We start from the raw sequence: 22,056 nt of genomic DNA on the forward strand, positions 1-22,056 counted from the left end.
TAAAGTTTCCCGCGGCGGCTCGCGGAAGCCGGAAGGAGGCCGCGCTGCCCAGACTTAGTTCGGGCAACTTCCCGGGAGGGAGGACGAGCTTCGCGAGATTTGGCAGCGTTCAGGCCGCGGGCCCGCCGCTGGGCGGCTGCTATCGCGAGATTTGGCGGGCGGAGGCGGAGCTGTCGCGGGCAGCCGCCTCACAGCGATGGCGGCCGAGCAGGGCCGGCGGCGGCGGCGGCGGCAGCGGCTCCGGCCGGACACGGCAGTGGTGGCGGCGGCGGCGGGCGGCGGGGGCCTGTGACCGGGAGCCGCCCCGGACCCGGGCACCATGAGCCAAGGCCCCCCCCCAGGGGAGAGCAGCGAGCCCGAGGCCAAGGTCCTCCACACGAAGCGGCTTTACCGGTGAGGGGCCGGGGCGTGCGTGCGGCCGCCGGGGGAAGTGGGCGCCGCGGGGGCGGGGCCGCGGCGGGCGGGGGCGGGGGCGGGGGGGGCGCGGGAGGGCGCGGCCGGGCGGCGAGCGGGGTGGGCGCGGGGCCCGGCGGGGGCCGGGGCCGGGGGCGCACGTGGAGGAGGCCCCTGGCCCGGAGCCTGGGGCGGGCGCCGAGCTCTGCGGGCGGCGGAGGCGGCGGCGGGGTCGCGGGCGGGGAGCACCCGGAAGCGAGCGGCGCTCCGAACCCCGCAGGACGCGACGGAGGCGAGCGCCCCGGCCGGCGGTCCGGAGAGCCCGCGGCTCCGCGTGACCTTGGGCCTCGCCGTCCGCAGCCGGGAGAGGCCGGGCTTGGGTCGGGAACGCCCTGCCGTGCGTCCGGCTCCCGTCTTGCGGAGTTTGAATGAGAAGAGAGGCCGAAGACGAGCTGCGTCGGCCTGGAGGGGCCCCGAAGGGCCGAGTCCCGAGTGTTCCTCGGTCACGGAGCCCATTTCAGGGCACCCGGGCCCCCCCGGTCGCGAGCCCTGCGCCCTCCCAGCCCCCTGACTACCGCCCCTGGCCAGGCCGCGTCCATCCCCAGTGTCGGGGTCCCGCGGCGCCACTCGCCCTCCGCAGGTCCTGGCGGCCGCCCCCGTCCCCCTGCGGAGGCCGCTGTGCGCTCTTCCCACACGGGGTCGAGGATTTTTTCTTTCGGGGCGGGGGGTGCAGCTGGATCGTGGTTTCTAGAACTGGGGCAGAATGGGGTGCAGCGTGAGGCGAGGTTGAGGTTGCTGCTGTCTAGTAGAGGGTGAGGTTCGTAGAACAGGGGCCCTCGGAGCGGCGGCCCGTCTCGCCCGCGCCACTCGCAGTGCGGGGCTTGGGGCGTGCTCTTTCCCTCCCGGCCCTGGGCGTCCTGCCTTTCTGGCCTTTGTAAGTCAGAGCACAGGGGAGCATAGGCTGCTCCAAAAATAGCAAAGTGATCCAATGCGGCAGCCCCCAGCCGCCTGGGGTGGGGGGGGTGAGGAGCCGGCTGAGGGTGACACGGGGCCGCGTCACGCTCCCGAATGTCCGCGCTGTCCCTGGAGCGTGGGCCCTGCCTGCGAGATCCCGCACCGGTCTCCAGCTCTCAGCGACGGCCTGGTCATCCTGATCCTTCGCGGCCTCGCTCTCCCTCAGCCCGCCCCAGTACCTCACGGGACCCATGGGGTGATGTGGGCGCACGTGTGGCTTACCTGCGCACGAGTGTGCCTGTGCCTGAGTTCCTGCAGGGTGGAGACCGAGGCAGCAGAGGGTCGCAGTGGTGCCTGTTGGAAGGAACCGGGGAAGGGAGGTCTGCTTCCTCTGCCCCAGTAAATGTGTTGTGAGATACCAAACTGTCACTCTGAGCGTCAGTAAATTTGGGAAATTCCCACCGTCTGTTTATAGTCGGAGATTCTGAAATGTTTTAGAAAAAGAGAAGGCAGCCGTCAAGGGGATGCTGGAAGGGCCACAAACACGTTAATTAATTAGTCTGATTAACAATTTTTAAAAAGCCGTTTTTCGGGGTGCCCGCTGGCTCAGGAGCGCGAGCAGCTCTTGATCTTAGGGTCACACCTTCAAGTCCTATGTCGGGTATAGAGATTACTTGAGAAAGAAAGAAAATCTGCAATCAGAACTCCCCAGAGTCGCGGTTGTTAAGCTTCCCTGGATCGGGAACCAAGCAGAGCTGTGCAGCCGGCCCGTAAAGACATGCACAGATGCTCCCGAGGTCTGTCCGCGGCACGGAAGTTGGAAGGTCCTGCCCTGGGGAGCTAAGGGGGCCTAGAATAAAGTCAGTGATGGCCATCTGACAGCCCTGGCATGGAGGGCCAGGCCGGCTAAAAGGGCCGCCTCCCATCTGTAGGCAGCCCAGAAGGCATTTGCAGGAACGCTGAGCTCCGAAGATTGCCTGTGAGGAGGCCTGCAGTCCTCTCCCGCCCGCTCCTCTGGGCGCTGGCGGCCACTTTGCCCTGGGCAGGGCAGCCTCTGTTGGCGTCCCACCTGCGCCACCGCAGGGAGCCAGCCTGCCGTGGCCCACTTGACCCAGCCCAGAGGCCCACGTCTCAGTGTTCTGAAAGAGTCACCAAACCCTCCCTTTCTTGTGTGCCCAGAGCTGTTCCGAGTGTCCCTGTTTCCCCAGCTCTACCTGCCTTCCTCTGGCTTTTCCCCTTCTAGAGATGACGCGTCCCTCTGGCACTTCTCAGCCATCCATGGTGGCGTTTCAGTGGCCTTTTCTCGTGGTGTCTGGCGTCTCCTCCTGGCCTTACGACAAGAAAGATAGAAGCTAATACTTGCTGAGTCTGCACGTATGAGGCACCGTCATGAGCGCTTCACGTATTCGCTAATTTAATCCTCGCGCAGTGGGGCGTGATGGTGCTTCCATCGTGTAGATGGGAGAACCGGGACACGAGGAGGTTATTCCCCCGCCCGGCACCCAGAGCCTGGCACAGCAAGCGAGGAATGGAGGAGACCTTGCGGCGACACAGTGCAGCGCCCCCGTTCTTCCGTACCCCACTAATTCAGAAATAGAAATTTATGCTAGGAAGGCCTTTCCTTTGTGTCAGGGACAGTAAGTCCTTGGACAGTGATTAACTCGAGTCCCGTTACTTGTTGAGTGGCTGCCGTGAGCCAGGGCCTCAAGCGAGTTCTTTCAGTTCGTCCTCACAGTCCCCTGTGGTGGCTGCCATGCCTGTCCCCGTTTTTATGGACAGGGAAACTGAAGCTCGGAGAGCTTAATTTGCCCAACGTTACAGATGTGGACACAGCCAGGGTCAGAGCCTGCATTTCCTGTTTGCGTCCCAGCACAGGCTCTTTCCATTAAGAGAATCCAGCTTTTGGGGCGCCTGGGTGGCTCAGTGGGTTAAAGCCTCTGCCTTCGGCTCGGGTCATAGTCCCAGCGTCCTGGGATCGAGCCCCACATCAGGCTCTCTGCTCAGCAGGGAGCCTGCTTCCTCCTCTCTCTCTGCCTGCCTCTCTGCTTACTTGTGGTCTCTGTCTGTCAAATAAATAAATAAAATCTTTAAAAAAAAAAAAAAAGAATCCAGCTTTTCCTGTCACAGGGCTTCTCTGCTTTGACCCCTTGGACACTTGGGGCAAGATATGTATTGTGGTGGGCTGTCCTGTGTATCGTGGGGTCTCTGGCAGCACCCACTGTAAGCCAGTAGCAGCTCCCCTGCCCACCAAGCTCCGCCGCAAGTAGTGACAGAACTGTCCCCCAGGGCAGAGGGCTATTCTTGGGGTGCGTGGTGGCTGTTCGTCTGGTTTTGTACAGCGTAGCCTGCAGCCTTCCCATTTCCCTGCCCCTAATTCTGTAGCTTCTCCTCTAGGATCAGTGCCCCCCGCCCCAGCCTGCCTGGACCTATGCAGGGCTCAGGGCTCTCTGCCTGTGCTTCCCTCCAGGGCCGTGGTGGAGGCTGTGCATCGACTTGACCTCATCCTTTGCAACAAAACCGCTTATCAGGAGGTGTTCAAACCAGAGAACATTAGCCTGAGGAACAAGTAAGCCGGAGACTCTCAATGACAAAGCCTTAAGCTTTCTCTGCCTTTCTCCCCTGAAACCCTGTTGCACACAGACGCGTGTTCTGTCTTACCTCCTGAGCTCATGGTAGGGTATCGGGCTGAGAACTCTGGCCTTCCTGAGAGAGGACGTGGGGACTCCTCACTGTCTCCGCAGCTTCTTCCTCTAGCGGCCTGATGCCGCTGGACGGCACTGAGTTGGGGGAACCGGCCATGCTACCAAGTGGCGGGAAAGAAAGATGGGGTTAAAAGGCAGGAAAAAGGGAGAGAAGTGTGCGGGGCGCAGAGAGGATTATTAAAGTTCTTACTGCTCCCGCCTCTATCCTTGGGGGTTTCCACTGCTTTCCAGGACTGCTGTTTTTCCTGGGTCCTGCAGACTGACCCTGGACGTCCCTTGGGAGGCATGGGGATTGGTGGGTCGGGGCATGGCACATGCCTCCCTGTCCGAGGATGGTCAGCCTCCCGTGCCGCCCTGTGCCCTCAGGCTGCGCGAGCTGTGCGTCAAGCTTATGTTCCTGCACCCAGTGGACTATGGGAGGAAGGCCGAGGAGCTGCTTTGGAGGAAGGTGTACTATGAAGTTATTCAGCTCATCAAGACTCACAAGACGGTAAGGGGAGGGCCCAGGTTTCGAGAAGAAAGGTGTCTAAAGAGGGACGCTGAGAACGGAAGAGACAGCTGGGAAGGGGGACCAGGACACGGTTGGAGGTAGAGGAACCACGGGCAAGAGGCAGGAAGGAGGGAGGGGCCCGATGAAATTAGGCTTGGCCGGGGGGCCTCCTCCCAGACGGGAAGATGAGAGGTGGATCTGAGGGTGTGGGGTGACCCGTGAGTGAAGGGCATGTGGGCGAAGTTCCAGAGCCAAGAATCCAAGTTCGGTTCCTGGTGAGAGGACTGGGGTCAGGGAGGGGAACAGCCCTGTGAGCTCATGGCTTAGCAGTCCCTGCGCTTTCCCGCCGTCCAGCACATCCACAGCCGGAGCGCCTTGGAGTGTGCCTACCGGACGCACTTGGTCGCTGGGATCGGCTTCTACCAGCATCTGCTTCTCTATATCCAGTCCCACTACCAGCTGGAACTTCAGTGCTGCATCGACTGGACCCACGTCACCGACCCCCTCATAGGTCAGTGACATCCGACAGGTGGGCTGGGGAGCAAGTGTAGGGGCCGCCGCATCTGGCCTTCTTACTCTTCTGGGTTCTGTAGCTGGTGACCTGGCCAGGCACAGAGGATTCTAGCCAGACCTGCAGACGGTCCGTGGATTTCGGGTTTCTCTAAACAAGCGTGCGAGGTTGGGTGAAGACCTGGAGGAAAGAGAGAGGTGTCCGTTGGTCGGGGGTGCAGACGAGGCGGTGTCCAAAGGACAGCCCCGATGATTGCGAGCAGGCCTGTCCTGGAGGGTGGAAGTTACAGCACCCGTTCTTCTTGCCCTTGAGTTTGCTCAGCACTATGTGTGTGTGTTCTTTTTTAATTTAATTAATTGATTATTTATTTTCATAATCTGTACACCCAACGTGGGGCTTCAAGTCACGACCCCAAGATTAGGAGCCTCCCACTCCCCTGACTGAGCTGGCCGGGCGCCCCCAGCACTTTCTTTTAACTTCAGAAATTGTTTCCTAGCTTTTTTGTGCGTATTGAAAGTGTTAGAAATGTTTATGGGTGGTCCTTCAAGATTGCGCTGCGCGGTTAGGTGTCACAGATAGGTAAGCGTGGCAGCCCGAGGGGCCGCGACTGTGCTCCACCTCGTTCCCTCCTCGTCCAACTCTGGCCGCTCACGCTCCTTCCCTCCCCCTGCCTGTGCCCCTGCCCTGGCCAGACGCTGTCTGTGTCAGCTGGGGGCATTCTCCTTCAGAAGCCCAGCACTGCATCTGGTGCATTTACAAAACATTTAAAAACAACGAGGTAACCTAAGACCGCCCTCCTAGACACCATAGCAGATGGCCGGAGGGGTCCAGAGCCCCTGCAGTGAAGAGCCTTCACTTCAGAGGCTACGTTTCCTGAACTCAGTTTTTCTCCTCATTGATGTGCTCGCGACCGGCTGACTGAGGACGTCTGCAGAACGTACTAGGAAGGGCTTCTCAGGGCGGGTCTCGTAGCCAGCAGCGTGGCAACCTGGTGATGTGGACAGAGGGGACCAGCTCGAGCCAGTTTGCCTTTCAAGTCCTGGCTCTGCCACTCACCAGTGTGTGACGCCCTTCTTGACTGCCCGGTGGGAGCAGTGGAAGTCACACTCTCCAGAGGTTGCCGTGGGACCCGTTGACACCAAACAGGACTGAGACCAACCAGTGCCTGATACGTGGGGAAGCTGCCCCCCAGAGAGCTCGAGCTCTCTGAACTGAGAATGGGGAGCTGAGAGCCCAGCACATTGGCTCCGGGCACGGCAGGCTCACCTGTCTCCTGCACGGGCAGACTCCCCAGTAGGTGGCCTTCTCCATAGGCCTCCTCCCCCCGGAAGCCTGGGGCACCTGCCTTGGCCTCTTGTACATTTCATTCTTCCCAGCAGGTTTCCCGTCTGTACCCAGACCTTTGCTCCTTACGTGGGAAGCTTCTACCCAAGGCACCCAGGACTGACTTGACACTTGGCCTTCCCCTCTTCTTCCTTTCTAGAAGCCTTCCTATGATGACCTTTCACGTTGCCCTTCCCCAGCAAACTGTCCTGACCTGAGGACCCTTGCCCATCTCCTCCAGTTCCTTGCCGTCCTGTGAATGATCCCTACCTGCAAGCCTCTGTCTCCCCACCTGGTCCTGGATGCATGTCTTCCCTGCCCCTAACACAGGGTTTCAGGACGAGCTTCGGATTCTTGATCTCCTTCCCCACCTAGGAAAGATGTTTCCCATTAGGTAGAGGGCCGGGGAAGGGGCTTCTGAGTGTCCCTTTCTGTCTTTCTCAGGATGCAAGAAGCCAGTGTCTGCGTCGGGGAAGGAGATGGACTGGGCACAGATGGCGTGCCACCGGTGTCTTGTGTACCTGGGGGATTTGTGTAAGAACTGGCACTCGTTGGGGCAACGGTTTGGGCTGCAGGACAGGCAGGAAGCTGCTTCCGTTGGTACCAGCTTGTGTGTGTGGCGGGAGAGCAGGAGGAGTCGTCTGCGGTCTGTAACTAACATGTCCCCTTGTCCCTGCTCCTCCATGAGCCAGAGGGACCAGTGACTATGGAAGAAGGAAATAAACTGAAAAAGTCTGGGTGGTAACTCAGGTTCAGTAGTGGGTTAGGAAGATTTTTTTAGTTGGATGTTTTTCTCCTTTGGGGTATGTTTTTTTCGTTTTTGCTCTACTCCTAGAGGAATTGAAGTTCAGCCTCCTGGAGGGTTTCCCTGCCTGGCAAACGTTCCTAGAATGGAGGAGTACTCTCTTGCCTGCTGGGCCCTGGGCCTCTAGTCCTGGTAGCTAAAGGTTCCTCATTAGGCTATTAGATGCATTACTTTTTGTCCCCTGAGGCTTTCCTCCCTGCCCCGCACACTCCTGGCCCCCTCATGGGCCCTTTGTGCAGAGAGAGCAGTGGCTTTGCGTTAGACTGGCCGAATGTCCTCAGTAACGTCTTCCTGCAGGATCAAACAGCTGTATTCCATGACCCACTGCTGGAGGTCATCCCGAGCAGTTACGGCTGCGGTGGGTGCCCGGGTCCCCTTCCGTTGGAAGGAGATAAACAAGAGCCTGTTTACAAACACTAAACATGACCCACACCCTGAAGCTCCCAGCAGGGAAGAGAGAGTTGAACGACTGGCAGAGTTAAGATTATGCCCGGGGCCCAAGCAGTCAGCCTCATAGCTCAGGTGTCTTCCTCCCAGGGTCTTCCTGCAGGTCCACAGAGTGACTCCAGGACGAGGGGAGGTTTTTCTGGAACACAGCAGCATCATGTTTCCTTCCTTCTGTCTCCTGCAGCGCGATATCAGAATGAATTAGCTGGCGTAGACACCGAGCTGCTAGCTGAGAGATTTTACTACCAAGCCTTGTCAGTAGCTCCCCAGATTGGTAAGTGGCGTCCAACTCAGGCCTCCCTAACCGGCAGCAGTTTTCAGCAGGAAGACGACATTGAGAGGGCAGGCAGGCCGCACTGGCTTCACTGGGTCCTCTTGTGCTCGGTCCCGTCACACTTTGCCTTGGTTGTGCATTCTCCCTCTCGAACACAGGCTCGAGAGAAATGCAGATTCTTTTTTTAAGTTTTTTTTTTTTTTTTAGATTTTTTAAATTTATTTGACAGAGATCACAGGTAGGCAGAGAGACAAGCAGAGAGAGAGGAGGAAGCAGGCTCCCTGCTGAGCAGAGAGTTCGATGCCGGGCTTGATCCCAGGACCCTGAGATCACGACCTGAGCTGAAGGCAGAGGCTTTAACCCACTGAGCCCCCCAGGCACCCCGAGAGAAATGCAGATTCTTTATCTAAGAAGGAGGGAGGCAGAGGGGAAGGAAGAGAAGGCTCCTTTGTCTCTGAGGCCTCTGCAGAGAGAGGACACTTGAGGGACAGTGGGAGCAGGGGCAATGCTCCATTGCACGGAGAGGTGGGGATTTGCTTGCAGTAGGAGGGCTCAGGTGAGAAACAGAGCTGGGGAGGAGCAGAGGGCTCCATGGGTTTCCAGCGACCCTAGAGTTGCCACAGCCGCGGCTGACAGAATGGCACCCGGTGGTGCTGATCCCTGGCAGGCGAGGCGGGAAATGAGTGTCCAGTCAGTCCCCCGGGGAAATAGGATTGGCCACTCCTCCCCGGGGATGCTGGTGTCCCCTGCTGACCCAGGCCGCCACCTCCTCACGAGCCCATGAGTTTCCCGGTGCTCAGCAGTGCTGGGTCATGGCGGCAGACCACATGACTTCTGTCTCCCTCCAGGGATGCCCTTCAACCAGCTGGGCACGCTCGCAGGTGGCAAGTACTACAATGTGGAGGCCATGTACTGCTACCTGCGCTGGTGAGTACTGCCCACGGGCCTCGTGTCCCAACCGCTGCTGCTTCGCTTCCCCGCCTTTTCCTAGCTCCTGCTTGTCACGGATCCGCCTGGATTGGAAGGCGCTCAGGCAGCCGGCAGAGCTGCCCACCGTCTGCTGGGAAGTGCAGGATGGCTGTCTTGGGGGAGGAAGTCAGCGGGGTGTGGTAGGCAGAATGGGGTCAGGGTAGCGGCTATGCAGAACAGCACAGCCGTCGGCCTTTGGTGTCTGAGTGACCACGGCGACAGTGTGGGAGGGCCCGCTGAACCGCAGGGTGGCCACTGCTTCCCCAGTGCTGACGCGCCCTCAGAGTAAGGAGCCTCGGCTTCAGGATGGCTGAGCCGAGTGGGCTTAGGTCACCCGAGTCGCCAGAGCCAAGTGGACGTGTGTCTGATAGGTTGCTCGGTGCCCCAGTGAGGTAACAGTCAGGAATAAACCGCCTGGGCCCCAGCGGCAGCTGCCTTGTTGGGGCCGATGGCTCCATGAGAAGCCAGACGTTCCAGAAGATGCTGCTGTGAACTAGGCTTCCAAGCAAGGGGAGTGGAGGGAGCTGGTTCTTCGTAAGTGTGTGGGCCGCGTGCGGAAGTGTGAAGTGAGCGACTCCCTTCTCATTCCCTGTACCGTGATCGTGGTTCATTTGGTCCAGGAAACCTTTCTCCTTGAATCAGCACAGTGTCTGCTCTTGGGGTGCCTGCCCCCTGTTCGGGGCCGGCATAGACCGGCCCCCGTGGCTGCTGTTCTTAAATACAGGTGATCAGGTTCGTGGGCTTCCGTTGCCTCCTCCTCAGTCCTCTCGTACCTTTCTGGGAATGCCCCCCTTACTGGTCCTTGGTCCCTCATCACCCTCGTGACCGTGATTGCGAGTGATCACTTCCAGAGAGAGCCTGGCACGTCCAGGTTTGGGAGGTGCCCGCGGGGGCCCTGCCTTGCTGTGTTAAAGCACTCACGTCTCCCGTTTGTGGGTGAGGCATCTGGGTGGGGCCTGGTCAGGCCTTTCTTTGCCCCCAGTGGCCTTTTCTAGGATCAGTCACTGGTATTCAGCAGCCCTGGGGGCTGCTCTGTCTGGAGCAAGGCTCTTCCGGACCCTTCCCACTCAGTGGGTTTCTCTTCTTGGGAGAAGCTGCTCTGCATCGTCCTCTCCCCCATCCCCGATTTAAGGCGAGGACGCACAGAACCCACTTCTGGACGGAACGAGTGTCCGTGACTTTGTGACTACCTCTTATTCACCAGTAACACATATTTCTTCTTTTCTGTCCCTTGCTTCTTATGACAAAAATACATTAAAAACAGCCCAGTGCCCTGTTGGTGTTGTGGGTGCTGACGCAAGGCAGGCTGGGCTGGGAGCCTCCGCGCTGGCTTGGGTCCGTGGGGCCGGTGCAGTGTCTCTGCTCGTCCCAGCTCTGCGCGCACGTGCGTACGTGTGGGTGGCACGTGCTGGGCCTGGCCTGTGGCGGGCTTCTCTGCACACTCTCGCCTCCGAACCAGTGTCTGAGCATGGGAGCTGTGTGTGCACACATGTCTGTGCGCCGGCGTGTTAGCTGCCGCTTGTCGTTACGTGCTCTGTGCTGCCGTATTTCAGGGACGGTCCCTGACAGAGCGGGAGCAATTATTGTGCTTACGGAGGGAGCGAAGGTCTTCCGTTCACTGTGTTGTCCGAAGTTGTGTCTATGTAATTTATCTGGAACGGTGGTCTTGCCCTGAGTCTGTACACAGAAAGGGAGCCTGGGGGCAGCGTGCGTTTGCTCCAAGTACTGTTCCTCCAAGCGCCAGCAGAGCGCCGTGCCTGCCGGGGCTGCACAGTGCACTCTGTGTCTCCTTCAGCATCCAGTCGGAGGTGTCCTTCGAGGGGGCCTATGGGAATCTCAAGCGGCTATACGACAAGGCAGCCAAAATGTACCACCAGCTGAAGAAGTGCGAGACTCGGAAACTCTCTCCCAGCAAGAAGCGGTGAGTAGGGCCCGTGGGGCTGGGGCAGTGGGACTGGAGGGCCTCTGGGGCATTTGCCATTTCCCTGGGGCGCCTCTTCTTCCAGGTGTAAAGACATCAAGAGGTTGCTGGTGAACTTCATGTACCTGCAGAGCCTCTTGCAGCCCAGGAGCGGGTGAGCGCCAGCGGATGGGCCCTTGACCTGCATCCCGTGAGCCCCCTCCCGCCCGGGCCAGCTCTCTGCAGTTCCCACCAGGCCCCGCAGCTCGTCTTGCCTGCCCTGGGCCCCATCACTGACCTCCTTGTCGCCCCTGTCCTTCTGCAGCCCGGTGGACTCGGAGCTGACGTCGCTCTGCCAGTCAGTCCTGGAGGACTTCAACCTCTGCCTCTTCTACCTGCCCTCGTCCCCTGGCCTCAGCCTGGCCAGCGAGGGCGAGGAGGACTACGAGGGCGGCTATGCTTTCGTCCCGGACCTCCTCGTCTTTCAGATGGTCATCATCTGTCTCATGGGCGTGCACAGCTTGAAGAGAGCAGGTGACTCCCGCGCCCTGCCTGCCCCCCCCCCCCCCCCTCCCCGGCTTCCTCCCCGGGCTGCCCGCCGCGCCTGCCTCACTGCTGGGCTGGGGACCCCTCCGCTGCAGGAGCTTCTGGTGAAGGAATGAAGGCAGCAGCCCGTCCATACTGTGCTCCCACCTCAGGCCCCTTCCGCAAACACACTGTTGGTCACAACCCGGACCAACAGGAGGGACAGGGTACTTAGCCGATGACCCAGACAGAATTCCAATTTTGTTGTCGGGAGCGGTTGGGCAGTTGCGCAGACCTTCCTGGGAGCGGCACACATGGAGCAAAGTCAGGAGGAAAAGGGAGGCGGGCCTGGGTGTGTAGGGGCTCGGGCTGTGGGGAGCCCGCCTGAAGGCGTCCGAGCCAGGGCAGATGGCACGGGCCCACAGGATATGCTTGCCCGAGGACACACACGGTGAGCCGGCACGTCCTGGGCGGCAGCATAATCACGCAGAGACCTCAGAAATCCTTTTTTCTTAGAAGAAGCTTTGAGAAGTAGTTTGGTCCTTGGAAGGAGGAGAGCAGGTGAGATGGGGCTGGAGCTCATGGCGCCTGCCCCTCCTCAGAGCCCTGGGCCGCTCATGCCCAGCTTTCCCGGCTTTAGGGTCCAAGCAGTACAGCGCAGCCATTGCCTTCACGCTGGCGCTCTTCTCACACCTCGTCAACCATGTCAACATACGGCTGCAGGCGGAGCTGGAGGAGGGCGAGAACGCCGGGCCTGCGTTCCAGAGCGACGGCACAGGTGCGGGTGGGGGGGCTGGTCCAGAGCAACGGCACAGGTGCGGGTGGGGGGGCTGGTCCAGAGCAACAGCACAGGTGCAGGTGGGGGGGCTGGTCCAGAGCGACGGCACAGGTGCTGGCGTGGGGGTGGGGCTGGTCCAGAGTGATGGCACAGGTGCGGGCGTGGGGGGGGGGGTGGGGCTGGTTCAGAGTGATGGCACAGGTGCAGGCGTTGGGGTGGGGCTTGTCCAGAGCGATGGTGCAGGTGGGGGAGGGAGCATGGGGGAGGGAGCGTGTACATGGGCAGGTCAGGCTGGTGTGCGGTGACGGGAAGGGGAGCACATGGGGGGCTCGGGAGGTGTTGAATTGCTCCAGTTTGCCCCCAGGCCCCACCTGACTGTCTTCTTGGCACAGATGAGCCCTTGGAGAAGGAAGAGGTGCCAGGCCCCGAGCCCCCTCCCGCAGCACCTCCAGCGGGTGAGGTCAGAAAGAGCAGGAAATTTTCCCGTCTCTCCTGCCTCCGCCGCCGCCGCCACCCACCCAAAGCAGGAGATGACAGTGACCTGAGTGAAGGCTTTGAATCGGACTCCAGCCACGACTCTGCTAGGGCCAGCGAGGGCTCGGACAGTGGCTCTGACAAGAGTCTCGAAGGTGGGGGAACGGCCTTTGATGCCGAGACAGACTCAGAAATGAACAGCCAGGAGTCCCGGTCAGACCTGGAAGACATGGAGGATGAGGAGGGGACACGGTCCCCAGTCCCAGAGCCTGCTCGGCCCAGGTCAGAGGCTCCCGAGTCTCTCAATGGCCCCCTGGGCCCCAGTGAGGCTAGCATTGCCAGCAACCTGCAAGCCATGTCCACCCAGATGTTCCAGACCAAGCGCTGTTTCCGACTGGCCCCCACTTTCAGCAACCTGCTCCTCCAGCCCCCGGCCGAAGCTCATGCCACGGCCAGCTGCAGGCCCTGCGTCAACGGAGATGCGGACAAGCCCTCAGAGCCAGGTATCTGGGCCTCTGTTCCCGCCACTCTGGTCCGTACTTCCCACCACCCCCCGAGGGAGGCGGCTTGCCTGTCTGTGCAGGTGCCCTCCCCGCCCCCTCGCTGCATCCGTGTGCTCTCTCCGGTCCGGTCCGGTCTGGTCCAGCAGTGTCGTCCTCAGAGTCCCCACTGCTGCTTGCAGTCTGCCCCTTCTCCCACACCGCCCCTGCCCCTGGCCCTTGTCCCACCAGGGACCTCTCTCTAGGGGGTCTTCCCTGTACGGGGCGCCGGGCTGGCCTGTCGTCGGGTGCTTTGTTGAACTTGCACAGCAGCCTCGTGCAGGACGAGTTCTCCTCCCTCTTCTGAGTGCTGCCCCTCACCTGGTGCTTGGCTCCTTCTTACTTGCCGTCTGGTTTTCCCTCAGAAATCACGGGGTCTGGCATTCTTCTGAGGCTAGGGGAGAGTTCCTCCCTGCGGTTCCTGTAACCTCTGCCCCGCCACAGCTTCCAGGCCTTTCCCACTCAGGCGTCCTTGTCTGTTGGCTTGTCTGGGTCCCCAACGAGACCGTGAGCCTCCTGGGGGCAGGGCAGCGTGGTCTGGTCTGTCCTTGGATCGTCCGTTCCTAACACCGAGCCTGTACGAGGTGTGACGCAGGACCCGCTGCAGGGATGAAATGCTCGGAAGCCGGCTGCGGGGGTGGGGCCCGGGAAAGTGCTGGGGGGCAGGGTTGCGCACAGAGCTCGGCTTCACAGACCCTGAGATTGGGACCTGAGCCGAGCCCAGGAGTCAGACGCTTAGCAGAAGGAGCCCCCAGGCGCCTCGGGCTGTCGTTGAATTCTGTCTGCCTTTTCTCCCTCCCCAGCGGCTGCCTTCTGGTTGCCCGCTGTGCGTCGTAGCAGGGAGTAGGCCGTTTATAAACACCGGCTGAGGAAATAGCTTAGACCCCTCACAAGTTAGCTTGAGACCGAAAGAACCATATTTTGTTTTATTTGTTTATTTTTCAGTGGGCTCCACGCCCAGTGTGGAGCCCAGCACAGGGCCTGAACTCCTGACCCTGAGATTAAGACCTGAGCTGACACCCAAGAGTCAAACACTGAACCGGCTGAGCCAGCCAGGGCCCCAGAAAGAAACCATTCTTGTTTTTCTTTCTTTCTTTCTTTCTTTTTTTTAAGATATTTATTTATTTATTTGACAGACAGAGATCACAAGCAGGCAGAGAGGCAGGCAGAGAGATGGAGGAAGCAGGCTCCCCGCTGAGCAGAGAGCCTGATGCGGGACTCGATCCCAGGACCTGAGATCATGACCTGAGCTGAAGGCAGCGGCTTAACCCACTGAGCCACCCAGGCGCCCTTTGTTTTTCTTTTTAAGATTTTATTTGTCTGTCAGAGAGAGAGAGTAAGCACAGGCAGGGGGAGTGGCAGGCAGAGGGATAGGGAGACGCAGACTCCCCACTGAGCAGGGAGCCTGACTCAACTCTGGGGCCCAGGGATCATGCCTGAGCTGGAGGCAGACCCTCCGCTGACTGAGCCACCTCCGGGGCTCAGCAAGGGTGGAGGCACTAGTTTCTCAGCTTAAGAGCATCCGGCTGGTGGGCGTGGAAAGATGTGGGGGTGCGTGGTGAGTTCCCCATCATCAGCACTCCGCCCCGGGGTGCGGGCAGGGCGGGCCGTGGCCTGGAGCTGAAACCTGAGGCTGTGTTCTGGCCGCTCATCCTGGCTCCCGTCCCCCACCCCAGCCTCCGAGGAAGGCTCCGAGTCGGAAGGCAGCGAGTCCAGCGGGCGCTCCTGTCGGAACGAGCGCAGCGTCCAGGAGAAGCTGCAAGTCCTGGCGGCTGAAGGCCTGCTTCCCGCCGTGAAGGTCTTCCTGGACTGGCTGCGGGCCAACCCTGACCTCATCGTCGTGTGCGCGCAGGTGCGGCTCTCCGGGGCGGTGGGCGAGCTCCGCCGTGGGGGGTGCTGGGGGGCCCCTCCACGTGTTCCATCACGACAGACGTTAGGCACCTGCTTCGGGTGGGCCGTTACGCTTTCTATAGGGACAGGGTTAGACGTGACCTCTGCCCTCCAGGAGCCTGTGGCCCCGGGCCGGGACCCGGAGTCTGTGCACAGGGAAAGCGAAAGCTGCTTGTTGCACTTTGTGCCCTCGTGCCGCGGGTCACGCCCAGCCTCAGGACTGGGGTCAGTGAGGGCCAGCCTCAAGCCCTGTCCCAGAGTCCAGAAGGAGGAGTGGTGCCTGGGAGACGGGCCCCGGGGGCGGCAGGACCGCCAGACAGGGTGGAGGCGCTGGGGCAGGGGAGCCCTGGAGGTAGTGGCGTCAGGCCCGGGCTGTGGAGGCGGGCGCGGGGGGGGGGGGGGGGGGGGGGGGCGGGGGGTGCCTTCTTAGGGTCTGTCTGTCTCGAGCCTGGAGGGCCGCACAGTTTTTGTCCAGTGTTGCTTTATCCCAGGGGCACATCTGCCCTGCTGTGGAGGACCCCTCCCCTGCGGGTCGCCCTGTTCTCAGAGGAGAGCTGGGGTTAGGGCCAGGCACACCCTTGGGCGTGTGCTCATGTGTGCTGGCGGCGAGTTACTCACTCCCCTTGAGTCATCGGGAGGTGTGCTAAGGATGGGGGTGTGGGGTCCCGTCCCCACACAGGTATTCCAGGATGGGCGCATGGAGAGCAGAATGGTGGGGAGAAGCCGCCTCCGGCGCTCGGGTTTCTCCCCACTCCCAGAGCCCAGTGTCCTTCCTATGGCCTCAAACCTTCTCCCCACGGTCTTGCTGCTGGTGATGAAGTTCAGCCAGGCCCGTGGGCCCCCTTCATTTCTCGTGAGATTGGCTCCCTGTTTCCCAGGTCTCCCAGGACTCCCCCGCCCCATCCCCCTCGGCCTCTTTTGTTGATTTTTCCATCAGCTCGCTCTAGGTCTGTGCCCATAGCCAGCCCCCCCCCCCCCCCCCCCCCCCCCCCCCCCGCGTCCTTCTCCTGCCCCACCGAAGGCTTCCCTTCTTCGCAGAGCTCTCAGAGTCTGTGGAATCGCCTGTCTGTGTTGCTGAACCTGTTGCCAGCTGCTGGCGAGCTCCGGGAGTCTGGTGAGTGAGTGTCCAGCACTGCCCCTGCTCTCCCTCTCCCTCGTGGCCCCACAAAGCCCAGCCCCCTCCCTGGTAACCCAGCCTGGGGGGAAGGAGGCTGATGGGGCTCTGTGTCCGGCCATCCTGGCACACAGCGGCCATTGTGGTCTCTGCGTCTCTGGTTTCCTCAACACTGCCCCACTGTGGGCAGGTGGCCTGGTTGGCGAGGCAGGGTGCTCCCCGGGGAAGGCTGTGGGGTGGACAGGAGCAGAGAGAGGCAGGCCTGGGAGCCAGCTCCGGTCACCGAGAGTCCTCCTGGGCCTCCAGAGCTCATCCCCTCTTGCCACGTTCGAGCTGCGTGTGTGCTCCGGTTCCCAGCTCGGGCCTCAGCTGAGAGGGTGCATGTCCTCCTCGAGAGCCCTCCTCAGGTCCACGCTGGGCTCGGGGAGCCTTTCGGGTCAGAGCACACTGCTCCTGTGCCTGCCCTGCTCCTCCAGCCCCACCAGTCCTGTGGGACAGCCCTGCACGTCCATCTCCCTGCTCTCCAGGGGGAAGGGCCATGTCCCTCAGGGGGCTCCCACAGGGCAGCTGGTCTCACGCGGCTTCTCCCCAGGCCTGGCCCTATGTCCTGAGGTCCAAGACCTTCTTGAAGGTTGTGAACTGCCTGACCTGCTCTCCAGCCCGCTGCTCCCAGAGGACACGGCCCTTCGTAACCTGCCGCCTCTCCGGGCGGCCCATCGACGCTTTAACTTTGACGCGGATCGGCCCCTGCTTAGCGCCTTGGAGGAGGTGGGGACGGCGTTTCTGACACCGGTAGCTCTGTTCAGCCAGCCCCGCAGTAAAGCCGGTGGCCCTCCCGTCCCGACGGACAGGGTCCTCAGGGCTGGGCTTGGCGTGAGCCGCGGGGCTTGCCTCCTTCCCGGGGGATGCTTGTGGGTGTCCTTCCGTGGCCTGCCTCCACCGTGTCCGGCTTTTGCAGAGTGTGGAATGGGGGGCTGTTAGGGCTTAGGAGCTGTTCTCAGGCTCTTTTCCGCTCTGGGGCCGGCATCCTGTGAGCTGGACAGGAAGCCGTCCGAGAGAGCTGGAAGGGGCAGCGCTGCCTGACCGGCCACCTGTGTGTCTGCGTCCCTATGCGGGTTGCCTGGGGACTGCCCGGTAAGCCGAGCAGACAGGCACCCAGCACCCTCGCCGGCACACGGGGGCCTTTTGGTTCCTCCTCTCCAGCCAGAAGGCCTGGGCTTTCGTCTGTTTCATGTTTTAGGGTTTTAGAGAGGATTCTTGTTTGAGGGGGAAGAACAGTTTTCCTAACCAAAAGAAGAGGCTGGAACTGTTGGTCTAGCTGTGCCCCTCGTTTTTGCACTCGAGGAGGGAGGTGGCGGGAGTGCCCAGGTGCCCCAACGCCCAGCCCACTGTGCTGCCTTTTCTGTCTCCGCCTGGGTCCTGGTTAGCCAGTCCTGCCTGGAGTCCCCTTTCCTGGCAGCCCAAAGCTCTGGGTCTCGGGGCTCCCCTCTCCACCGGCCTTTCCAGGGAGCCCCTGCCCCTGCTGCGGGGGGGCCGGGGGGGCAGTGCCTGGGGGCCCTGCTGCGCCTGACCAGCTCCCTCGTGCCCGCAGTCGGTGGTGCGCACCTGCTGCATCCGCAGCTTCGGGCACTTCGTGGCCCGCCTGCAAGGCAGCGTTCTGCAGTTCAGCGCGGAGGCCGGCATCTTCGTCAGCATCGCGCAGTCGGAGCGGGAGGGCGTGCTGCAGCAGGCGCAGGCGCAGTTCCGCATGGTGAGCCTCGGTCCTGGGGGGCAGGGCCTGCACGGAAGAGCGAGGGGACGGGGGCGCGGGGGTGCGGGGCTGCGGGGAGGGGCCTCCCCCCGTAGGCCTGCAGACAGGGGCAGCATAGGAAAGGAGCGGAGCTTTCAGTAGAGGCAGCCTGGCCCCCGTCTGTGTCTAGACTGCCCGGGCTGGAGGCCTGTCCCTGTCCCCTCCTGTCTGAGCTCCCTGCTAGGTTCCCCCATGGGTTCCCTGGCCCCAGGGATGCTGGCCTCTCGGGGTTGCTGTGACGTCAGAACGAGCTTGCCTCTCGGGCATGTGCTCGCGGGCGCTCCTGGCGCTTCCTCTCCTGGCGATGAGGACTGCGGGTGGGGGGAATGGCCGGATCCTTCCCTACAGGACCCCCAGAAAGTAGGAGGTGGCCGGGGTTAACCTCTTCTCCATTCAGAACCTGCTCCCCAGACGTTGACTGAGAGTCCGCTCCTAGCCAGGCCAATCTGTTCTGTAGACCCTGGGTTCGCGGCAGTGAGCGAGCAAGGAAGGCCGTTTGCTCTCGGTGGCCTGATGCTGGGGAGCCGGGTCTGGGCTCTGCGCTGGGGCCTGCATGGCTGAGCACACTGTCCCCCCCGGGCTGGATGGCAGCCCGTTTTGGGGGGCAGCGGGGGATGTCTGGCACTGAAGCATGGCCCATGAGTCTCTGCAAACCTTGAGGTTCTTCATCCGAGGCCTGTCCCCTCCTCCCAAGCTGCAGGCCCCCCCACCTCTGAGCATCCGCTTCGCACGGACAGCGTGCGTGGTTGGGAAGGGGCACAGGCGCACCAGGAACACCCTTCTTCGTGGGCTTAAAAGCAAGCTCCTTTTGTTGAAAAGCAAACCTGTCGTGTTCTGTAGAGGAAAACACGTAATTACAAAGACATTCACGGGGAAACCACACAGCTTTAAAAATACTAGTTTTTGCAGGCATTTCCTTTAGCTTGAAGCTCCAAGACTCCCATCGCAGGGACGGAGCCGCTGAGAGCCCCTCGCGGTTGGTGCTGGACCCCAAGGTTCCGTCGCCTGCCGGGGCTGCCCCCAGCCCTGCAGAGTGGCCCATGTCCTCCCCAAGGGTGCATCCCTCAGCAGCAGCGTGCCCTCCCTGTACTGACATCTGCCAGCGCAAACTGAGAGCTTTCCGTGTGCCGAGCCAACGTAGCCCGGGACAGCGCGATCAGCCCTGGGCGCAGCTCAGTGAGGGGCGCTTACCCTCTCCTGCGCCCCATGATGGGACACAGCCACAGAAGAGGGATTGTCTGTGGCAAAGCCAGGGCTCTGCCATCGGGCAGACCAGCTCTTCTTAGCTGCTGTGGCTGCAGCATTTGCCTGGGTGAGGCAGGCCGAGGTTCCCTGAGGACGGCCGAGGCCCACATCTTGGAGCGGCTGGCCTGACGATGCCAGAGGCTGAGGTCGGCGCAGCTCTCCTCTTCCTGGACCCAGATGGAGGTCCCTTCTCTCCCCTCGGCAGAGCGGACCTCACAATTCAACTCCAGCCTGAAAGGCTGTTCCCCGGGCCGGATTCTGCAGCGCCAGCACTGCCCGGCCTCGCCGGTCTGTCAGCACGGCCCTCCCTCTCTCTGTCCTGTGCCCAGCGTCCCCAAGGGGCCATTTTGTCATATGGTCCTCTGGAGGGGGGTAGGCGCATCTTGCACAACCATCGTGTAACTGTCACAGCTGAGGTGCTGGGATGGGCGCAGTACTCTTAGCCCCAGACTTTCCTCCGATGTCACTGGATTCTCCACTGACGTCTGTTTTCTTTGTTGTTTTTCTAATGATTTTATTTATCTGAGAGCAAGCAAGCAAGAAAGACAGAGACAGCAGAGGCAGGGGGAGCGGTGCGCAGAGGGAGAAGCAGGCTTCCTGCCGAGCAGGGAGCCTGATGCGGGCTCGATCCCGGGACCCTGAGATCATGACCTGAGCCGAAGGCAGCCACTGCCGGTGCCCCAGATGTGGTCCCACATTATGTTGGGTTGTGTGTGTCCTTGGTCGGCTCTGGGCTGTGGCGGTTTCTCAGTCTTTCCGTTCTTGACCTTGACACTTGTGAGGAGTGTCTGTCAGTTGGTCTGTAGCGCGCCCTCAGTCTGGCTCTGTCCAGACAAATCGTGGCCACGCGTTCTCGCGGCGGACGCGGTTGTACAGGTTACTGCTGTAGAGCATTGTTCTGAGGACGTCCCTTCACCCATCGAAGGGCCTTCGGTGCCGTGCCCCCTGCCGCCCATCCTTTGTCTCATCTTTAGACCACGTTAGGGAGATTGGGCTTCATCCCCGGAAGACAAAGGGGACCGTCAGAGGCCTCGGGGCCCAGCAGCTGGTGTCTGGGTGCCGGCGGGGGAGGTGGCTGGGGCAGAGGCAGGGGCCGGGGAGGAGGAGGTGGGAGGAGCCAGCTTAGACGGGGGTCCCGCAGCGGAGGTGAAGGGGAACAGAGGCGTGAGTGGTTTTTCGGACGTGTGGTCAGCAGGACAGGAAGGCGACGACTTGGGGAGCAGAGAGAGGGACCAGTCACAGCCCAGCTCAGCCTCCTGGCGTACACAGCGGCTGCTTTCCCAAGTCGGGGACCGCCAGAAGGGGAGCAGCAGGTTTGGAAGAAGTTGGCAAGTGGTTGGCGATCGTGGTGTGCGGGCGCCGCGCAGAGCAGAGGGCAGAGCTGGTGGCCTCCGTGTTGCTGGGCACTGTGTGTGTGGCCCCCGCGCGCAGCTGTTGCTCCCTGGCCCGGGTGCCTGGCCTGGCGAGAGCTGCGGCGCGGGTCCCAGAAGCCCTTCTCTGCCAGGGCAGTGGTCTGTCTCCTGAGCCTCCCTCTCTCTCTCACGTAGTGGGGGCGAGAGAGCCGACCTCACATGATGCCTTCCTGTCTCCGACGCGGGAGCTCCTCTCGGATAATCTGTGAGAGCTCTTGATCACTGGGGAAAGGACTGTGGCCCCAGCTCTCGGTCCCAAGCTTAGTGCGCGTTTTGCCTTGTAGGCGCAGGAGGAAGCCCGTCGGAACAGGCTGATGAGAGACATGGCCCAGCTGCGGCTTCAGGTAGGCAGTTGGGACCCAGCGGCGGCCTCTCTGCATCTGCTCATTGGCCGGACCCCACGGGCAGATGGTGCCCAGCCGCTGCCCCCCTGCTCTGCCCCCAGCGCCTGTTCTGCCCCCGCACCCCCGCTGTTCCAGTGTGGCGCCTGCCCCTAGAGCTCTGCTCTGTCCGCCCCCGACCTTGCACACCGGCTTCCACCCGAAGCAGGTTGCCTCCCAGACTGCCTTCTCCGGCTCTCTCCTCGCTGGGCCTCCTGGGCCCTTTCTGCCTTCTCTGTTCGCTTTTCCTTCTCTTTCTCTTTCCTTCTTCTGCCTCCTTTTCTTCCAAGGCCTTGGTACAAGGAGCCCCCCCGTCCGCCTTGGCAGCAGGGGACACCCCACGAGAGCCCCCTTGGGTTCCATCCTCCACACCCAGGCTGCAGGGCCCGTGCAGCCGCACCTACTCTGCCCTCTCTCCCCAGCTCGAGGTCTCTCAGCTGGAAGGGAGCCTGCAGCAGCCCAAGGCCCAGTCAGCGATGTCTCCGTACCTTGTCCCTGACACCCAGGCCCTCTGCCACCACCTCCCGGTCATCCGCCAGCTGGCCGCCAGCGGCCGCTTCATTGTCATCATCCCGAGGACAGGTAGGTGTACTGGGGATGGGGGCAGGGTGTGGTTAAGAGAGACTTGGGGCTTGCAGTCGAGAAGCACTCACGGAGGCCCAGTTGGTACACGGTGGCCTCGGTCAGGTCCTGCCGTCTTTCTAAAGCTCGGTCACTTCATCTGTGGAACGTATGTGCCAATCTGTTAAGTGCTGACTCACGAGACAGTTGGGAGGAACGAGAAAGACCTAAGCGCACGCACTTGGTAGACCGTGAGCTCTGCTGCTCGGAGAAGGTCCTATTTTGGAAGAGCCCTGGGAGCCACCAAGGAGCCCGGGTCCCTGCTTCTACTGCTGCGGGTGCTGGGGTTCCCTGCGAGCTCACCTGTTCCCCCCCCCCCCAACCCGCCAGTGATCGATGGCCTGGACTTGCTGAAGAAGGAGCACCCAGGGGCCCGGGATGGTATCCGGTACCTGGAGGCGGAGTTTAAGAAAGGAAACAGGTGAGTGTGGGCCTCACCAGGCGTCTCCTGAGCCCTGGGTCCCCGTTGGGGAGAGACACACTTGCAGTCCCTGCGCACTGCCGGGGGGGGGGGGGGGGGG

The 22,056-nt window shown here is 61.6% G+C and overlaps 1 protein-coding gene across 1 annotated transcript in view; it reads left to right on the forward strand.

Moving 5' to 3' along the window:
* The first annotated feature begins 219 nt into the window (after positions 1-219).
* Positions 220-22,056, forward strand: part of SMG5 (SMG5 nonsense mediated mRNA decay factor) — a 24,647-nt gene continuing 2,810 nt past the window's right edge. Inside the window, exons 1-19 of the mRNA XM_059413664.1 lie at positions 220-393; positions 3,815-3,913; positions 4,416-4,539; positions 4,894-5,050; positions 6,818-6,907; positions 7,810-7,899; positions 8,748-8,826; positions 10,664-10,789; positions 10,875-10,943; positions 11,094-11,302; positions 11,934-12,071; positions 12,464-13,048; positions 14,761-14,936; positions 16,013-16,088; positions 16,681-16,856; positions 17,680-17,838; positions 20,819-20,878; positions 21,337-21,496; positions 21,866-21,956. Coding sequence (XP_059269647.1) covers positions 320-393; positions 3,815-3,913; positions 4,416-4,539; positions 4,894-5,050; positions 6,818-6,907; positions 7,810-7,899; positions 8,748-8,826; positions 10,664-10,789; positions 10,875-10,943; positions 11,094-11,302; positions 11,934-12,071; positions 12,464-13,048; positions 14,761-14,936; positions 16,013-16,088; positions 16,681-16,856; positions 17,680-17,838; positions 20,819-20,878; positions 21,337-21,496; positions 21,866-21,956 — 2,738 coding nt within the window. The 5' untranslated portion in view covers positions 220-319. The remainder of the gene's footprint in view (positions 394-3,814; positions 3,914-4,415; positions 4,540-4,893; positions 5,051-6,817; positions 6,908-7,809; positions 7,900-8,747; positions 8,827-10,663; positions 10,790-10,874; positions 10,944-11,093; positions 11,303-11,933; positions 12,072-12,463; positions 13,049-14,760; positions 14,937-16,012; positions 16,089-16,680; positions 16,857-17,679; positions 17,839-20,818; positions 20,879-21,336; positions 21,497-21,865; positions 21,957-22,056) is intronic.

Source organism: Mustela nigripes, chromosome 10 (assembly GCF_022355385.1).
Source record: "Mustela nigripes isolate SB6536 chromosome 10, MUSNIG.SB6536, whole genome shotgun sequence".
In the NCBI taxonomy this organism is placed as follows: Eukaryota; Metazoa; Chordata; class Mammalia; order Carnivora; family Mustelidae; genus Mustela; species Mustela nigripes.